Raw genomic sequence first — 16,331 nt, 5'->3', positions numbered from 1 at the left:
GTCAAGACTTACCTTATTAATCTGACTTTCTTTTTTGCCCTGGACTGCATTATAACCATTATGACCATTGTTTAAGCATCATTTTAATTTTTTTCTATCTTATTTTATTTTTCTGGCAATCTTTTATTTTTTTACATTTATCTAATTAGATTTTTTTGATTTTATTGTAATGATCTTATCTTATTTTTTATATTTATCTGATTTTATTTTGTTAATTGTATCATAATGATTTGATTTATTTTAATTGCAATGATTTTTTTTAATTTATCTGACTATTCATTTTATTGTAATAAATTAATTTTATCATAATAAATATATTTTATTTTTTATATTTATCTGATTTTAATTTATTGATTTCATCATAACGATTTTACTTTATTTTATTGTATTGATTTAATTTTTTTATATTTATCTGATTTTACCGTAATGATTTTATTCTATTTTATTTATATTTATCTCATTCTATCGTTTTGCTTTATTTTTTTGCTTTATATTTTTCAGATTTTATTTTGTTGATTTTTTCCTTATGATTTTGTTTTATTTTGACGTATTTCATATCACCTTCCTCTCTTGTCTCTTGTAGCCTTGTATCATTTTATTTCTTGCTGTTGTTTTCTGTCTGTTCTTTGTGAAGCACTTTCAGCTGCATGCTGAATGCATGAATGCATGAATGCATGAATGCATGAACGGTGCTATAAAAAAAAAATATATATATATATATCCCCTCACATATTGGAGCATCACGCCTCAAAACAAACAGAGGTTGTGTATCAGCCTCGGTCTTCTTTGTGAGTTTGTGTTTCTTCTGTCGTTCAAGGAACATTGATTAAGATGAAGCGCTCCGGGTCAGACCGTCTACCGCCTGACTAAAAAACCCTTCCAGAGCTCGATTTGGAGGCCAGAACTCAATACTGAATTTTAAATAACAAACAATTTTCTGCAGCTGTATTTCAGCTTTTATCAAAAAACATTAACACACACACACACTCACTCACACACTCACACACACACTGTCCAGCATTGGCAGGCGGCCAAATCGCTCTGTTCTGACCTTCTTTTCCACCCCACAGCTGCTGCCAAATCTGAGTCTGTCTCTCTCAGTCTACCACACTGACACACAAACACACACATACACACACACACAGCTCTGGCAGCCAATCAGAGGAGAGTATTTTTCGACCTGGGGGGGCTGTCAGGGTGCCATCCCCCCAGGGCAAATTTCACTTTGAATAAGAAGCAGCAGTAAATAATCACACATGGACAAAGTCACCCCACACCAAACCTTCTGAGCATGGACTACTCTCACCTCATCTGCGGGTTATCACAGTAACACACACACACACCGAACACACACACACACATATTAAGGATTCTGTATCAGCCCTGCTCTCCTGGTTTTAGCACTTTAATGCAGCTGCCAGCAGAAACATGAAGACACAAAGCAGTCCTCCTAACCTAATCTGAGCTTTTACACAGACATCCTTTGTTTTAATCCTGCGGGTGGTCGCAGGGAGGAGAGTGACTGTCAGGCAACACGGGGAGAACTGGACACCAACTGGCTGGAAGGCCGAACCCACTGACCTCCACATGGGCACAGGATCACACACACACAAAAAGTGAGGTTACTGCCGAACAGGGGAGGACTGTCACTGAGTTTCCCCACGATGACATGTCAGACTTTTTATTGACCCAGTGAATACGAGCACGCAGACACAATAATGAAGCCCAGAAGAAGGGATTGAGATCAGTCCAGAGGTTATGGGAATGGGACTGGAAGGTGGAGGTGGAGCCAAGATAACAAACTGATAACAGAGCAGAAACACGCGCCTAAAGGCAGTGCAGACATTTTCCCTCCAATGATTCTCTGAGAGTTCCTGTTGAAGCAGTAAAACTACAAATGAGGAATGTGGAGGGAAACTGAACAGAGATAACTTTCCTTAGTTCAGTCTATTAAGTGAGTTAAGGTGCTGCAGGTTGATTTTCTATTCTACAAAGGAGGTAATCATATTAAACATTAAGAAAAGGGCAGATTTTAAGGTTTATAATATTTTAAATCAATCACAACTAATGATCAGCAACGTTTTGACATGGCCATGTAATCCAGACTCTTTTCAACCTTTGGATAGTTTGACAAATCACATGTTAATGTCTGTCAAAACAAATACACTGAAGTGTCCTCACTCAGTTTACAGAACAAACATGCATGAGGTTACTGCAACCGCTACTCCTTGATTTAAAGCCTGTTGTTCACCAGCATGGTTTCATAACAATACAGGTGCATAAGACCAGGTGAGCTGTTTAAGATCAGTGTGACTCACTCTGATATGTGGTTAATTACAGAAGCCCTGAAAGGACATGATTTAATATATATTCTATTTTCTCATTATCTTGAGATCTCGACTTATTTCTCTCGTGATAAAGGGATCATGTATCTCGTTTTATCCAGAGAACAAAGCTCATTTTTTGTGTCTATGAACTTCAACCTGTAAGATAAATGTCTCATAAAAAAATTCTTTTTATTCTTTACCAAGGCAACATTTTTAGTGAAGAAAACAAAAAACAAAGTAATTAAAGAAACTAATAACAGGCCTTTCCTGTTACCTGAAATTAATTGTTTAACATATGCATAAATGTGCTTATTTTATGTTTGCATTAAGCCCTAAAATAACATTACATCTTCTTTAATTTTCTCATTAACTCATGAAAACAAACTAAACTCTGTTTATATAGTACCTTTCATTAGGGATGTAAGGATATATCGCAAATTGGTAAAAAAAAATCGATACAAATAAGGGTGGATTAAATCAATTCAACAAAATTTGTATAAGGATATCATTTTTAAACAGTAGAAGGTGATATCTGCATTATACTCCGCTTGTTTAACATCATGAAGTCTCTTGCGCTGCTCTCTCGTCACTCGCTGAGTGGAGGGGTTTTAAGTTTAAAGCATGTTTCAGAATCAGCTGACTGCACACAGCGGAGACACTCAGCTGGGGGCTGCAGCTGAGTGACAGGTCTCCATGAGCGCTTTTTTTTCCTCCGCCGCCGGACTGATAATGACCCGGTTGCGCTCCCGGCTGACACATGACCACGTTCACATGCTTATTTTTCTCAATAAGAACGAGTAGACAGAAAACTGGACTCTGTGAGTCTGAAATATGATTCTGTTCTGTTCTACTGTTGCAGTAAATCCTAGGGATGTAACGGTATTGTAAATATCGCGGTATTTCGGTATCAAAATGTTCACAATAATGCCGTGGCATGTGACGGTATCAAACAGGGACTCGGAGTACTCCCACTAGTGTAGTTTTTTTCTGGCGCTATTGAGTGGGCCAGTCTGAGAAGCAAACATCATCTCCCTTGATCCCTATTGAGTTTAAAGACACTCAACTGAAAGTTTTTTTTTGTTTGCTTGTTACTTGAAACACTGGATGTGCCTGCGCTGTTCTTTGCACTTGAAAATACCTGTTAGTAGTAAGAAACGTGATTAGAACATTTGAGCATTATGTTTGTGTTCAATTACAGTAAGTGTGTTTATCTTTATCATTCCTGGCACTTAATTTTCCACACTATGACATTTTTTCAAAGTCATCTTATTTTTTTGACAATACCGCAATAATACCGTACCGTGGCTTTAACACCGTGACGATATCGTACCGTGAGATTTTGATATCGTTGCATCCCTAGTAAATCCACATGTTGTAGTCCGAGTCTTCACTCTTTGACCATGCGTCCGCAGAGATTATTTATAAGCCTGCTCCTCACGTTGATATTCAGCGTGTTTAACATTTTGAATCCCTCAATATTATCCGTAGCTGTTTAATACCGTCAGTTATATACACTGTGTCATGAAGGAAAATTTGTTTTAGGGGGAAATAACGCATTTGGCATTTTTTTTTTTTACATGGAAAACATTTACGTTTTTTAATGATTAAACGATAATTCATCGTTAACATTTCCAAAGATCGATATCAGAAAATACTTGAAATTCGCATCCCTAATTTAAAGAGATTTACCTTATTTGTTTTAATATTAAATACTTCCATTTGGGAATCAGTCACTTTCCATTTCTCTGTTCTGTTATTTTCCAACAAGGTATTTTTGTGCGGTCATTTTTAGTTTTTTTGCAAGGTGCTGAAAAAAAGTGTGCAGTGGTTTTATTTGAGTTAACTTACAACCAGGGATGGGTACCGACATTCGGTACTTTTATAGGTACCGACCGAATTCCGTCGGTACTACCGAGTACCGATTCACGTAAAATCAAACGGTACCATGTTTCGGTACCTGAACACATCCTTGTGACTGTGAGGGAGTGGAAGAGGAGGCGAGTTTCCATACTTTCTCCTTGTAATAAAGTTAGAGACGGATCGGGTGGACGTCTCTGCTCTCTGGTCTGGTCTGGTCTCTGGTCTCTGCACAGGATCGCACCAAACGGAGCCTGCAGCTGACGGCGCGCGGACTCACCGCGAGGCAGAACTGCAGGAGGATTAAGTTGAGGCTGACCCTCTCGCTCAGACTACCTGCCCTGTTTATAAGCGTTCCTGTGTGCATGAATGCCCAACAAGTAAGTTAAATGTCCTGTTATTATAAAGAGACGGAGAACTGACTTTTTTCGTCTGCAGGCGTTCACGTGTGTTTATTGATAAACTCCAGAAAGAGCAATTAGACGCCACGAGCACGAGTCAGCTAATATATCTAATCACCTATATAATCCTGTTTCTGTTCATTTCAAGTTAAATTAAATAAATATGTTAAATTAAACAAATTTGAGATTTTTTTTTTTTTTTTGAATTAACATTTATTACCACACAAACACACAAAAGTACCAAAAATTGGTACCGTTGAGTACCGGTACCGATTCCCAGGTACCGGGTATCGGTTCAAATGTGAAAGGTACCCATCCCTACTATTTACATCCCTAATTCAGAGATTTACCTTATTTGTTTTAATATTAAACACTTCCATTTGGGAATCATTCTCTTTCCATTTCTCTATATTTGTTCTGTTATTTTCCAACAAGAGGCCATTTTTAGTTTTTTTGCAAGATGCTGAAAAAGTGTGTAGTGGTTTTATTTGAGTTACAACACACCACATAAAAATAAAAAAGGGTTACTTTGTTTAGAAAGGAAAAATAAGAGACAAAATATATACTGCAACTGTCCACATCTGAGAATTTAATATAATAATAGGGATTTAAAATTTGAGTTCAATCCAGTTTTCTTGAAAATCGTGATTCGAATCGAAAATCGTGATTCGAACCGAACCGTGGTTTGAGTGTATCGTTCCATTCCTACTATGTGATCATGTCCCTGTAGGGCTTCCGTAGTTAATGCATACATGCAGCTTATCAACAAGCAAAAGAAAGAAACTGCAGATTCCTCACAAGCTGTTCGCCTAACACAATAACAAGAGTCACAATGTAAATTATCTCCACATTTAAAGTCCTGTAATCAGACGCTCCTCAGTGTGTATGGGGGAATATTAAATATATGAATCTGCTCATTGTTGTGCTAAAACTGCATGACAAGGCCAGACGCTGCAGCCAGACTGCTGCTGCTAGCTGCCGAGCTAACGAGCAGCAATCTCAGTGACAGAGGGTAACAAAACACCCCGGCACACCTCCGTTATATCCACATCTACACCCAGGATCAAGTCTGAACACCAAGGCGAGCCCCTGTCTGCTCACATAGCCTGAAACACAAAGTAGTCTTTCACTAGCTAACCATGTAGCCCCGCAGGACCGGGTCAACCAGCGCTGAGAGTCGGACACGGCTGCCGAGAACAGAGGCGAGGAAGGCGGGCTGCGCTCCTCCTCTCCCCCGCTGGAAACATGGCAGCTCCGCGCACACATCCAGGGTCCCATCGCGTTTATAGCTGCAGTGGCTGAAAATACCAGCACTAATAAATACAAATAAAGAGCTTATTCGAGCATTTACTTACCTGTTAGGGTGAATTGTGATCAATCGTGTCCTCCTCTGCAGCTCTCTTCCCCCTCCTAGCTCCAAAATGGCGCCAATATGTCCAGATTCAGTGCCCATGGGTGAAGAGCATCACTGAGGGTGGAGTGCCACCTATAGGGAGAGACATGTATGTCTGCTGAGCCTCAGGAGAGGAGGGTTTTATTTTTAGTTATTTGCACAATTTGTATTATGTTGAAAAAAAATTACATTCATTATGTTGCGGGTCATTTTGACCCGTACTGTGATAATCCACTCAAAAAAGTAAAAAAAAACAGGTTAAACCAATGACAACTCTAATTTATATTATATAAACATTTAGAAAAGAGACATACAATACATTTTTAATTCCAACACTATACTAAAGAACTATTTAGTTAATGTTTTTTTAGTGGCTTCATGTCTGCTCTTGTGCTCAGAGATGCATCTTTGTGCATTGTGCTCATTACAAGAGCATTCTTGTTTCTCTTTGGGCAGAATGAAACACCTGTTGCTTTCTCAGTGAAAACAAATTTTGATGATGATGATTGCTGCATTCCTTGGTTTTCATCTGATGGAGAGACAACGGCAGACTCGTCCTCTGAATCCTCCTCATGGTAGGAAAATTGACAATCTGGATCATCGTTGTATCGGACCATTGTGGTGAAGAGGGAGCTGAGCCGGAAGGTAAAGCTTTCGATTTACCAGTCGGTCTACGTTCCAACCCTCACCTATGGTCATGAGCTGTGGGTCATGACCGAAAGGATAAGATCGCGGATACAAGCGGCTGAAATGAGTTTCCTGCAAAGGGTGTCTGGGCTCGGCCTTAGAGATAGGGTCAGGAGCTCGGACATCCGGAGGGAGCTCGGAGTAGAGACGCTGCTCCTCCGCGTCGAAAGGAGTCAGCTGAGGTGGTTCGGGCATCTGATAAGGATGCCTCCCGGACGCCTCCCTTTAGAGGTGTTCCGGGGACGTCCAACTGGGAGAAGGCCCCGCGGTAGACCCAGAACGCGGTGGAGGGATTATATCTCCCGCCTGGTCTGAGAACGCCTCGGGATTCCCCAGGAGGAGCTGGAAAGTGTCGCCGGGGAGAGGGATGTCTGGGTCAATTTGCTTGGACTGCTAACCCCGCGACCCGACCCCGGATAAGCGGAAGAAAATGGATGGATGGATGGATGGATCATCAATAACATTGTCCTCAGTCTCTGAAAGATCCTCTGTCTCTGAAATCTCTTCTTCTGTATCACTATCCCAGTTCAAAATCTGTGATAAAGCTTCTTCAGCTGTAATCCTTCTGGAGCTCATTTTTGGTGTGTTTGTCAAAGAGATGACATGAGAACAGTGAAAAGGACAAGGGAGAGAAAGTTCCTCCTCTACACACACCTGGGTCTCTGGGTCTGAATGGCTATTCAAAGGCACTCAAAAAAAAGTACATCAAAGAGACAGGTATATTTGATCTGAACAGCTAATTACCCACATTAAAGCGTCTGGGTCAAAATGACCCTTAACATCATCTTTGTATACAAACTCTGCACAGACATTCCACTACACATCAAAGTGTCCAGATTTTACACACCAGTTCATGACCCTAGATGAGGAAAAGTCACAAAATTTCATGAAGAAAAAGAAAGGATAACCAGTACTTTGGTCAACACAAAAACTGAAAAGGGTCAAATTGACCCTTAACATAATATAAGGGTTAAAAAAAATACACAAGAAAAAAGAACAAAGATAAATAATATACAGATCAGGAAGAGGCAGAAAAATCACCCAAATAATGTTCTAACATCACAAATTAATTAAAAAATACTAAATTGACACATACACTGATATTAATAATAAAATAACTCTAAAATATACTAAATTAACAAGTAATATAAATACAGTTATCACATCAACATAGTTAACCTGTCTATGAGTATGTGGTTGAGCAACATGTTATAGAACTGTATTGACTGTATTCACAGTGATCATATAAGCATTAGCATAAAAACACATTTATATGAATACAGATTATGATAAACCTTTAATGCAACATTACAAGATGGGTTTAATTAAATAAGAGTGGTTAAATGTTTTTCTATCTTTATAACATTTACAAACAGACAGTTTTATTCACCATATTGGGATAAATCATCCAGAATTTGGTGCCCCATTATCCTGACATTACATACATTATTATGAATTCATCTTCCGTGTACACTGTACCTTTAAGAATTTTCTTTTTGCCAAACAGTGTTAAATTTTTTATTTTTTTTCCGATGCATGAACATTAGTTGTCTTTTACATTACATGTGCATTAACTGTGGGGTACGGGGCCACTGAAAACAAAATCAAGGTGCAATATTTTCTTTCATTATTCTGAGATTAAAGTCAGAAGTCGGACTTTTTTTCTAATAATTATGAGTTTAATCTCATTATTCTGACTTTAATCTCTTAATTCTGATTTAAATCTCATAATTCAGACTTTTTTTCTCATAATTCTGACTTTAATCTCTCAATTCTGACTTTTTTTCCTCATAATTGTGACTTTACTCTCATACTTCTGACTTTATTTCTCATAATTCTGACCATAATCTCACAATTCTGACTTTTTTTCTCATATTTCTTACTTTTTTTTCTCATAATTCTGACTTTAATCTTGTTTTTCTTATTTAAATCTCTTAATTCAGACTTTTTTTTCTAATAATTCTGACTTTAATCTCATAGTTTTGACTTTTTTTCTCATAAATCTGACTTTAATCTCTCAATTCTGACTTTTTTTCCTCATAATTCTGACTTTTTTTCTCATATTTCTGACTTTTTTTTCTCATAATTCTGACTTTAATCTTGTTTTTCTTATTTAAATCTCTTAATTCAGACTTTTTTTCCTAATAATTCTAACTTTAATCTCATAATTCTGACTTTAACATCATAATTCTGACTTTAACATCATAATTCTGACTTTAACATCATACTTATGACTTTGTGTTTAATAATTCTGACCATGATCTCACAATTCTTACTTTAATCTCTTAATTCTGACTTTAATCTCATAATTCTGACTCTTTTTTTCTCATAACTCTTAGACTCTACTTGCTCTGTACTGTGTATTGCAATGATGTGTCTCTGACCAGTGTGAGCCATAGGGGGAGCTCCAGTCTAAAGTTTCAGTCAATGCTCAAATTTAAAATACAACAGAGCAGACTAAAGTGAAAGTCTCTCACATATTTAGCTCACTCCCTGAGTAAGATAATATAAGTGTTAAGTTAAATATTATTGCTGTGGTGAAGTGATCTAACACATTTGAGTATGTCAGCTGATCAGAGTCTGCACGCCCCTGTTCCCAATCAGCCAATTAGTCATGTGTTTTAATCCCAGCAGGAGGGACTTGGACCGGTTTCATGGCTCCAGGATGGAGGGGTTCCTGTCCACGTTCCCGCCGTACCTTGCCCTCGGACCAGCTCAGGACTGCGGCTGGGCAAAGAGAGAGGGCCGCTTCATGACCCCTCAGGGCCTCAACTACCTGGAGCTCTGCAAGGCCATCCTGTCGCAGGTAAACCCGGGTCTGCCTCCTCAGTTCAGGAGGGCCAACACTAAAGAGTGCGGGGTGCAGGTCAACGCCAAAGTGGATCAAATCGTGCAGTGCTCTCTGGGACCCAAAACGCTGCAGTGCCTGGAGGGAGACCATCCTCCTACACCTTCTAAGTCCCCTAAAACCCCGGATCTGTTCAAACCGGACGGGAAGGCGCAGTGCTTCACACCTCCAGTCAGCAACCTGCGCTTCATGAGACCAGTCTCCATCTATTCCCCCGTGTTTGACCGCAGGATCCTCCTGAAGAAGCTCGGGGAGGATGGAGGAAGTGACGGAGAGGCTGAGGCTGAGGAGCAAGACCCTGAGAAGGAGGTGAAGACTGAGCACTGCTGCGAGGACCCAGTGAAGGACTACAAGAGTGCTTTCAACAGGTCTGCAAAGGGGTCTAACTTTCAGGTGGGTGAGAAGAGAAAATTCTTCCTGGATTCACACTAAAAAAAAAAAAATCTTATTACCCCACTAGAAATAAACCAGACATGGTGAAAATGAGCTGCTGTGTCTCGTTATGTTCCCCCTTTTATTCAGCAGCACGTGAAACACTGCTGAGGCCTTGACAATTTACTTTTTCAGAAGTGCTCAAACAAGATATTAAAAAGTAATTCATGAAAGATACAAAACTCAAACTCATTAAACACTTAAAAATAGTGTAAATCAATAAAAAAAACTCAAAACAGAATTAAAATGTTAATTAAATATCCAGAATTCATGAGTCAGCACTTGATTCTGCCAGTAGGTGAGTCATCTCTGGAGTTATCTGCAAATATTAAACCTGTGTTTGTTTTTATTTCAGTTCCTGGAGCAGAGGTATGGATTTTTCCACTGCAAGAAATGTAACATCCGGTGGGAGAGTGCTTATGTGTGGTGCATCTCGGGAACCAGTAAGGTGAGTGTTGTGCTTTGTTGCAGGAGTCTAAACACGAGGTACTTCAGTCAAGTCTTTGCCCTCTACTGATGTTTAGTAGCCGACCACATGGCTCCTCATGTCCCCCTGAAGCCTGAGATAGAAAGGACAGGTGGGGAGCGAGAGCCAGCACATCACTGGGGTTATCAAGGGGGCTCCTCCCTTCACTGATGTTTCCTTTAGTTGGGCCCACGACACCTCAGAGAAGCTAAGTTAACTCTGGCGCCCCAGAACAACTCCCCTCCATGCCAGCTCCCACTGTCCATCATATCCACTACAGAACACCCTAGTTTATAACCCATACAGCATCGCCACGTTCAACCTGCAAGCTCCAGGAAGGGACAACACTGATACTACCTACTCTACCACCTGGCCTCTAGCAGCCCCCACTACCCTTCTAAGTACTGCTAACTAGTGTTGTAGTGCTTGAGATCGGTCTTGGTCTCGAGACTGGTCTTGAGACTACTTATTTAAGGTCTCGGTCTCGTCTTGGAATTGAAAGCATTTTTACTCGGTCTTGGAGGACTCCATATTTTAAATCAAGACCGGTCCAGACCACCACTGATGCACTGTGTCCCTGTCATTACTGTGACAATAGAGACCCCCCCCACATTTCTCAAAACAGAAAACTTGAATCAAAAGGAAAGATTAAACCAACAATGATGAAAACCAACCCTTGTTGCTTGCTGTTAATTGTATTTAAAGCAAACTGAAATAAAATAAACTGAAATCTTTAACCTTGTTAACTCTCATGATGATTTTTCATTGAGATATATGGTCTTGGTCTTGTCTCAATCTTTCCCTGCCTTGGTCTCGATGCCTAAATGTCTTGGTCTTGCCTTGGTCTCGGTGCACTCTGGTCTCGGTCATGTCTTGGTCTCGGTTAATGTGGTCTTGACTACAGCACTACTGCTAACACTAGATATTAACATGCATGTGACTCTTTATTTCCTTCAAACTCTTCAGGTGTACTACAAGCAGCTCTGCCGGAAGTGTCAAGTGGGGTTTAACCCCTACAGAGTGGAGTCCATCCTCTGCAAGGTACATCACTTCTTCTGCTCTGTGAGGCAGCGTTGCAGGAGAACTGATTTAGGTGTTGGTGTTGAACTCTTATGCAAATACATGTTTCTCCAGCAGTTTGGTTTCAGTGATTTCCCCTTCCTGTCTCGTGTGTCTCAGGGCTGCTCTCAGACTTGCTGCACCTGTGAGAAGAAGCAGAGGCACATCAACATGAAGAGGCCTCACCGCCAGGACCTGTGCTGTCGCTGCAAGGGCATGAGGCTGTCCTGTGACGCCACCTACAGCTTCAAATACATCGTCTGAGCCGCACCGCACGACCGGCAGAGACATCGCTCCTGCACATGTCGGGGAGTGGAAGTTGCCTCCGGTGAAAAGACTCAAAGGGATTTTCTTTTTTACTCTCCCAAACAGGAAGTAGATGAATCTCTATATGAGTTGTTTATTTGAAGCAACTTCTCACCACCTGCCTTTGTTTCTCTCCAGTGATCCTGGTGCTTTACATGAAAACTGTTGTTCTGAGAAACAAATAAATGATATGAATGAAAAATGCATCTTTTATAAGGTGGAATATTCTTTCAGGTTATACTCTATTTCCATTCAGTCATGTAAAAGATTGGATCTTCATAACTTTGCACAATCTTTAACAGCTCTAGCTGCTTAGTTTGGTTTCACTTTAGCTGCACAGCCTGAAAAATCAAAGCTTCATTAAAAAAAACATTCTACATGCTCTTTTGGAGCAGGGGTTCCCAAAGTGGGGGTCAGGACCAAGCGGCAACCGTGAGAATTGAGTCAAATGTGGAAGTGTTAAAAACTGCAGTTTCTCAAGTGTCCACTTGAGGCTGGCTCAGGAAGTACCGGAAACCACATACACACCCATTCAAATAAGACGATCTTTACAGCAGAAATAAACATGTTTACAGCCTGGTACAAAAAAACAAGTGTAGTCTGGATAGCTTATTTCTTGATCGGCACACACTGTACAGGGGGTGAATTTTTTCATAGCGCAGCAATTTCGAAGATATTGAGATTACAAGTCTTCCAATAAGAGGCACAGCTGACTTGACTGACAGGCGGGAACACTGTAGCTGTCGGTCAGGAGGTTCAAAGCCCGCCTCTTTACCTCACTAGCTTGACAGACGTTAGGTTGAGTTCTACATTTGTAATATGGCTCAGACGATTGGCTTCAAAACAGCGCTTCAGATGGATGATGTCACGGATACTATGTCCATTATTTATACAGTCTATGGTCAAGACCCCCTGGAGGGTTGGGAGACATTAAAGGGGGGTCACAAGAAGTCTTCCAGAATTTGAAAAAAATGTTTAATCTAAAATTGTATATTTTACCCATTGTAAATAAATTGACAAAAGCATCTGTAGCAGCAGATTAATTCATAACAGCACAGGAAACACAGCAGCATAGACTGTATAAATAATGGACCTAGTATCTGTGACGTCATCCATCTGTTCCTGAGCGCTGTTTTGAGGCCAGTCGGCGGCGGCAGCCATATTGGTTATGCTAAACACAACAAAGCTTAGTGTGAGGTAAAGAGGCGGGCTTTGAGCCTCCTAGCCAACAGCCATGTGTTCATGTCCTTATTTGGGCAAAACTCATAATCTTGATATCTTCTGAACTGTCGTGTTAGATAAAAAAATTCACCCCCGTACAGTGTGTGCCGATATTTCTGCAACAAAGATCGTCTTTGTCGAATGGGTGTGTATGTGGTTTCCGTTTTTTCTGCAGCCAGCCTCAAGCAGATTCTCGATGAACTGCAGTTTATAACACTTCCACATGGGCTTCATATTTTGAGACCGGAGGTTGACGCTTGGATTGTAGCTAAGCTAATTTTCTGCAGACTAGCTAAGTGAAGTATGAAGCAACATTTAACTACATCGGTGGGGGTCGTAAGTCTTTGGCACCTATATTTTGGGGGTCGCAGCGCAAAAGGTTTGGAAACCCACGTTTTGTAGAGTTGAAGGAAACACACAGGATGTAATTTTCATGTCTTTTACTTTGACACTGACTTGTACAGAGCATCAACTGAAAACAACTTCACAAAGGCTGTAAAAGTATTTACAAGGTGAAAAAAACGACTACAGTCTGAATCTAAAAAGCTTTAAAAATGTGCAATTTCTTGTTTGGCATGCACACACACATTCTCCCACACACACACACACACAAAAAAAACCATACCCGCGTGAGCTCAGAGCTCCCTTTTATACGTCATACAAACATCTTTCAGATAAAATGATTCTTTGTAAATAAATATTTCAAACACTCCATACAGTACACGGACGATGCATGCATGGCAGTTTGAATTGAGAGAGAACGAACATCGATATAAAACCTAAAGCGAATGAGTGATTCGGAGCAGTTCGGATATAAATAGGAAAAAGATATTTGTACAGCAGGTTAACCTTCAGAAGGGGAACGGTCACAAAGAGGGGCTGACGACAGAAAGTGTTGGACTTCAGTAGTAGCACGGGTTTTGTTTTGAACACCAACGATGAGTGCTGAATGTCAGCATTTCCCTTACGTGTAAGGTAGCTACATACCACACACAAACAGAAGCTACAATGGTTGTGTGCCTATTCCTAGTAACAGTAGACACGGAGAGAGACGACGTATTCCACATGCTCGGTCTGTTTGGCATGTGAACGCATAAGGTCAGCTTGATACAGTGTGGGACAGTGAGAAATATACAGTGTGTACACTCGCTAATGATTCTAACACTAGCCACAGAGGAGCGCACAGATAATGGCATGATTATTCTACCGATGTGTACGACAGTAGTCAGGAGACGAGCTGCTTCACTGATACAGAGTATAAACAGAGGCAGGGCAGCACGAGGAATCACGCTTGAATATTCTGTGTCTGCTCTGTGTCCGTGAGTCTTTCAGTCAGTCTGCAGAGGTCAGACTCTTCAGGGAGAAAAAAGGGATTACAGTAGAAAGCATTCACCTGGGTCATGCATTGCACAATGTCCTCCAACATGAGGTCTCTAATCGGTAGACACGACAGGGGGAGAAGAGTTCATCCAGCTGTGGGCTTTTCCTTCTCAGTGAAAGTTTCAGCCTTCCTCTCTCTCTCACAGTAACAACAGAAACAAACAGTAACACAACCTCCTTTTGTTTTAAAAACTAATACCAAAAGTCCATTTAGTGCAATAGCGGAAAAACTCTATCCAAGTGTCGAGTTTTCCCGTAGAAACTCCCAGCAGACTACGTCCTACGCCGTCCTGCAGGGGGCAGCAGAGAGTCAATCAAGTTCAATCAGGTTCTGAGTTCCTCTGGGAAGCAGGTCCAAAAAGCTAAAAGCCTCACAGGTCCTCAAGTGCAGAGCAGATTATATGCTGGATGACGACCGACAGGAGGGATTTAAACCAGGAGTGTAGCAGGATTACAACATGTCGCTGTAAAGCAAAGCTAACGCTCACATGGAATAACACCGGGTCGTCTTCATCAGCAGGCAGCCATATGTAGTGTCAAGTGGGTTAAGTGACATATCTCAAGTGTTCAATCTGCAAGGGCTTCTGGGATATTGAGTTCTCCTTTCAGAAGCGTGTGTGTCGCTCAGGAATTCTTGGTTTCAGGCATTTGGATTCATAAAAATCAGTTAGGTCATTTTTCATCGTTAGTTCAAGTCTCAGGTCTGGACGTCGGACGGTTCAGTGTTCAGGAGCCCCCCTGCTTTCAACAGGGGCAGGGCGGCGTGTCCCACCTTCCCCAGGTAGCGAGATAAGGGTGCAGCAGCACCTCCGAGGGAGCAACAACACCCCCATGCTGCAGCCTCTCCTGGGCCAGTGGGACAGGGGGGAGGAAGAGGAGGAGGAGGTGGGGGAGTGAGGAGCGATGAAGATGGGGCCGGGCTGTGTGTTAAGACTGAGTCGTGGTCTGGGTGTCGTGTAGGGGGAGGGGTTGAGTGTTTGTACGGGGAGCTGGGGAAATGGGGGAGATGTGATCCTCGAGGGGGAAGGGGGGATGTGTTTTTGTCTGACTGTGTGAGCAGGGTGGGCTCTGAGGCCACAGTGGGTAAGATGTTGGAGGTGAGAGAGGATTTCAGGTGTTTGCTGCTGTGGAGGTTTAACAGTGGAGAGCTGTGTGATGAATGCCCTCTGAAGGGATTATAAAGCTCAGTGTTTTCATCCAGATAACTCCTCCGATGCGTGTGTGTGCGTGGCAGTGTAAAGTCTGGTCTGCAGGGCGTGTTTGAGAAAAGATCAGACGGGTACGGACAGTCGAGAAAAGAGCTTTCAGAGTCCACAGCAGACGCAGATGAGGAGCTCACAGAGAGACTTGAGTCTAAATATGGTTCTGGTTGTGGGAGGGGCGGTAGGCGGGCATCTGTCTGGAGCTGTAGAGCCGGGGCAGCAGACACACAGGAGGAGGGAGGGGCCAGGTGTGAGGGTGCTGGGCCTCCTCTGTAAGACCGGCCGGAGATGGATGAGGGGATGGTTTCGGGAGTGTCAATGGTTGGTGTAAGGGTGGGGAAGGAGGGGGTGGGGGGCTCCTGAGGTCCTGTCAGAGGCTTGTCCCGGAGGCGCTGGAGTCGGGGAGGTAGGTTGTGACGACCCGGTAACCCTGGGCGCGGCGGATCATGTCGCGGATCTCGCCGTTGAGCTCCAGCAGCTTGGAGCAGATCAGGCTGAGGTCCTGGCGGGAACCGACCAGAGCGATGGTGCCAGTCTGGCCCAGGGTCTGGTGACGGAAGTAGACGTTGAGGAGGGTCTGGACCTCGCTCTCTGAGTTGCCACCGAATACTCCGCTGGGCCACTGCCTCCTGGAATGAGATACAGAAACAAGAAGTGAAAGGTTGGTGTGGTGAAAGCTGGACGTATGAGGGCGAGGAGGTTTTGGAGGTCTTAAGAATCAGACACTGATGAGGTTAAGTATTGGGCTTCAT

At 42.0% G+C, this 16,331-nt stretch overlaps 3 protein-coding genes across 15 annotated transcripts in view; 1 reads left to right on the top strand and 2 right to left on the bottom strand.

The window, feature by feature from the left end:
- Nucleotides 1-6,068, bottom strand: part of pds5b (PDS5 cohesin associated factor B) — a 55,378-nt gene extending 49,310 nt beyond the window's left edge. Inside the window, exon 1 of one of the 2 annotated variants that reach the window (XM_034683944.1) lies at nt 5,941-6,068. The gene's annotated coding sequence lies outside the window, so the exon portion shown is untranslated. The remainder of the gene's footprint in view (nt 1-5,940) is intronic. The other variant, XM_034683945.1, reaches the window with a different exon arrangement.
- Nucleotides 6,069-9,306: 3,238 nt separating this feature from the next.
- zar1l (zygote arrest 1-like) lies at nt 9,307-11,982 on the top strand. Its single transcript, XM_034683946.1, has 4 exons — nt 9,307-9,906; nt 10,301-10,393; nt 11,378-11,452; nt 11,591-11,982. The coding sequence occupies exons 1-4, from the start codon at nt 9,331-9,333 to the stop codon at nt 11,732-11,734; spliced, it is 888 nt and encodes a 295-aa protein (XP_034539837.1). The 5' UTR covers nt 9,307-9,330; the 3' UTR covers nt 11,735-11,982.
- A 1,440-nt stretch (nt 11,983-13,422) lies between these two features.
- Nucleotides 13,423-16,331, bottom strand: part of fryb (furry homolog b (Drosophila)) — a 70,631-nt gene continuing 67,722 nt past the window's right edge. For all 12 annotated transcript variants that reach the window (XM_034683704.1, XM_034683705.1, XM_034683707.1 and 9 more), the window contains one exon: nt 13,423-16,208. In XM_034683704.1, the coding sequence (XP_034539595.1) occupies nt 15,950-16,208 (259 nt within the window). In that variant the 3' untranslated portion in view covers nt 13,423-15,949. The remainder of the gene's footprint in view (nt 16,209-16,331) is intronic.

This window comes from Notolabrus celidotus, chromosome 5 (genome assembly GCF_009762535.1).
Source record: "Notolabrus celidotus isolate fNotCel1 chromosome 5, fNotCel1.pri, whole genome shotgun sequence".
NCBI lineage: Eukaryota > Metazoa > Chordata > Actinopteri > Labriformes > Labridae > Notolabrus > Notolabrus celidotus.
Note: the sequence above shows the minus strand (reverse complement) of the source record. Positions and strands in the feature narration are given on the sequence as shown.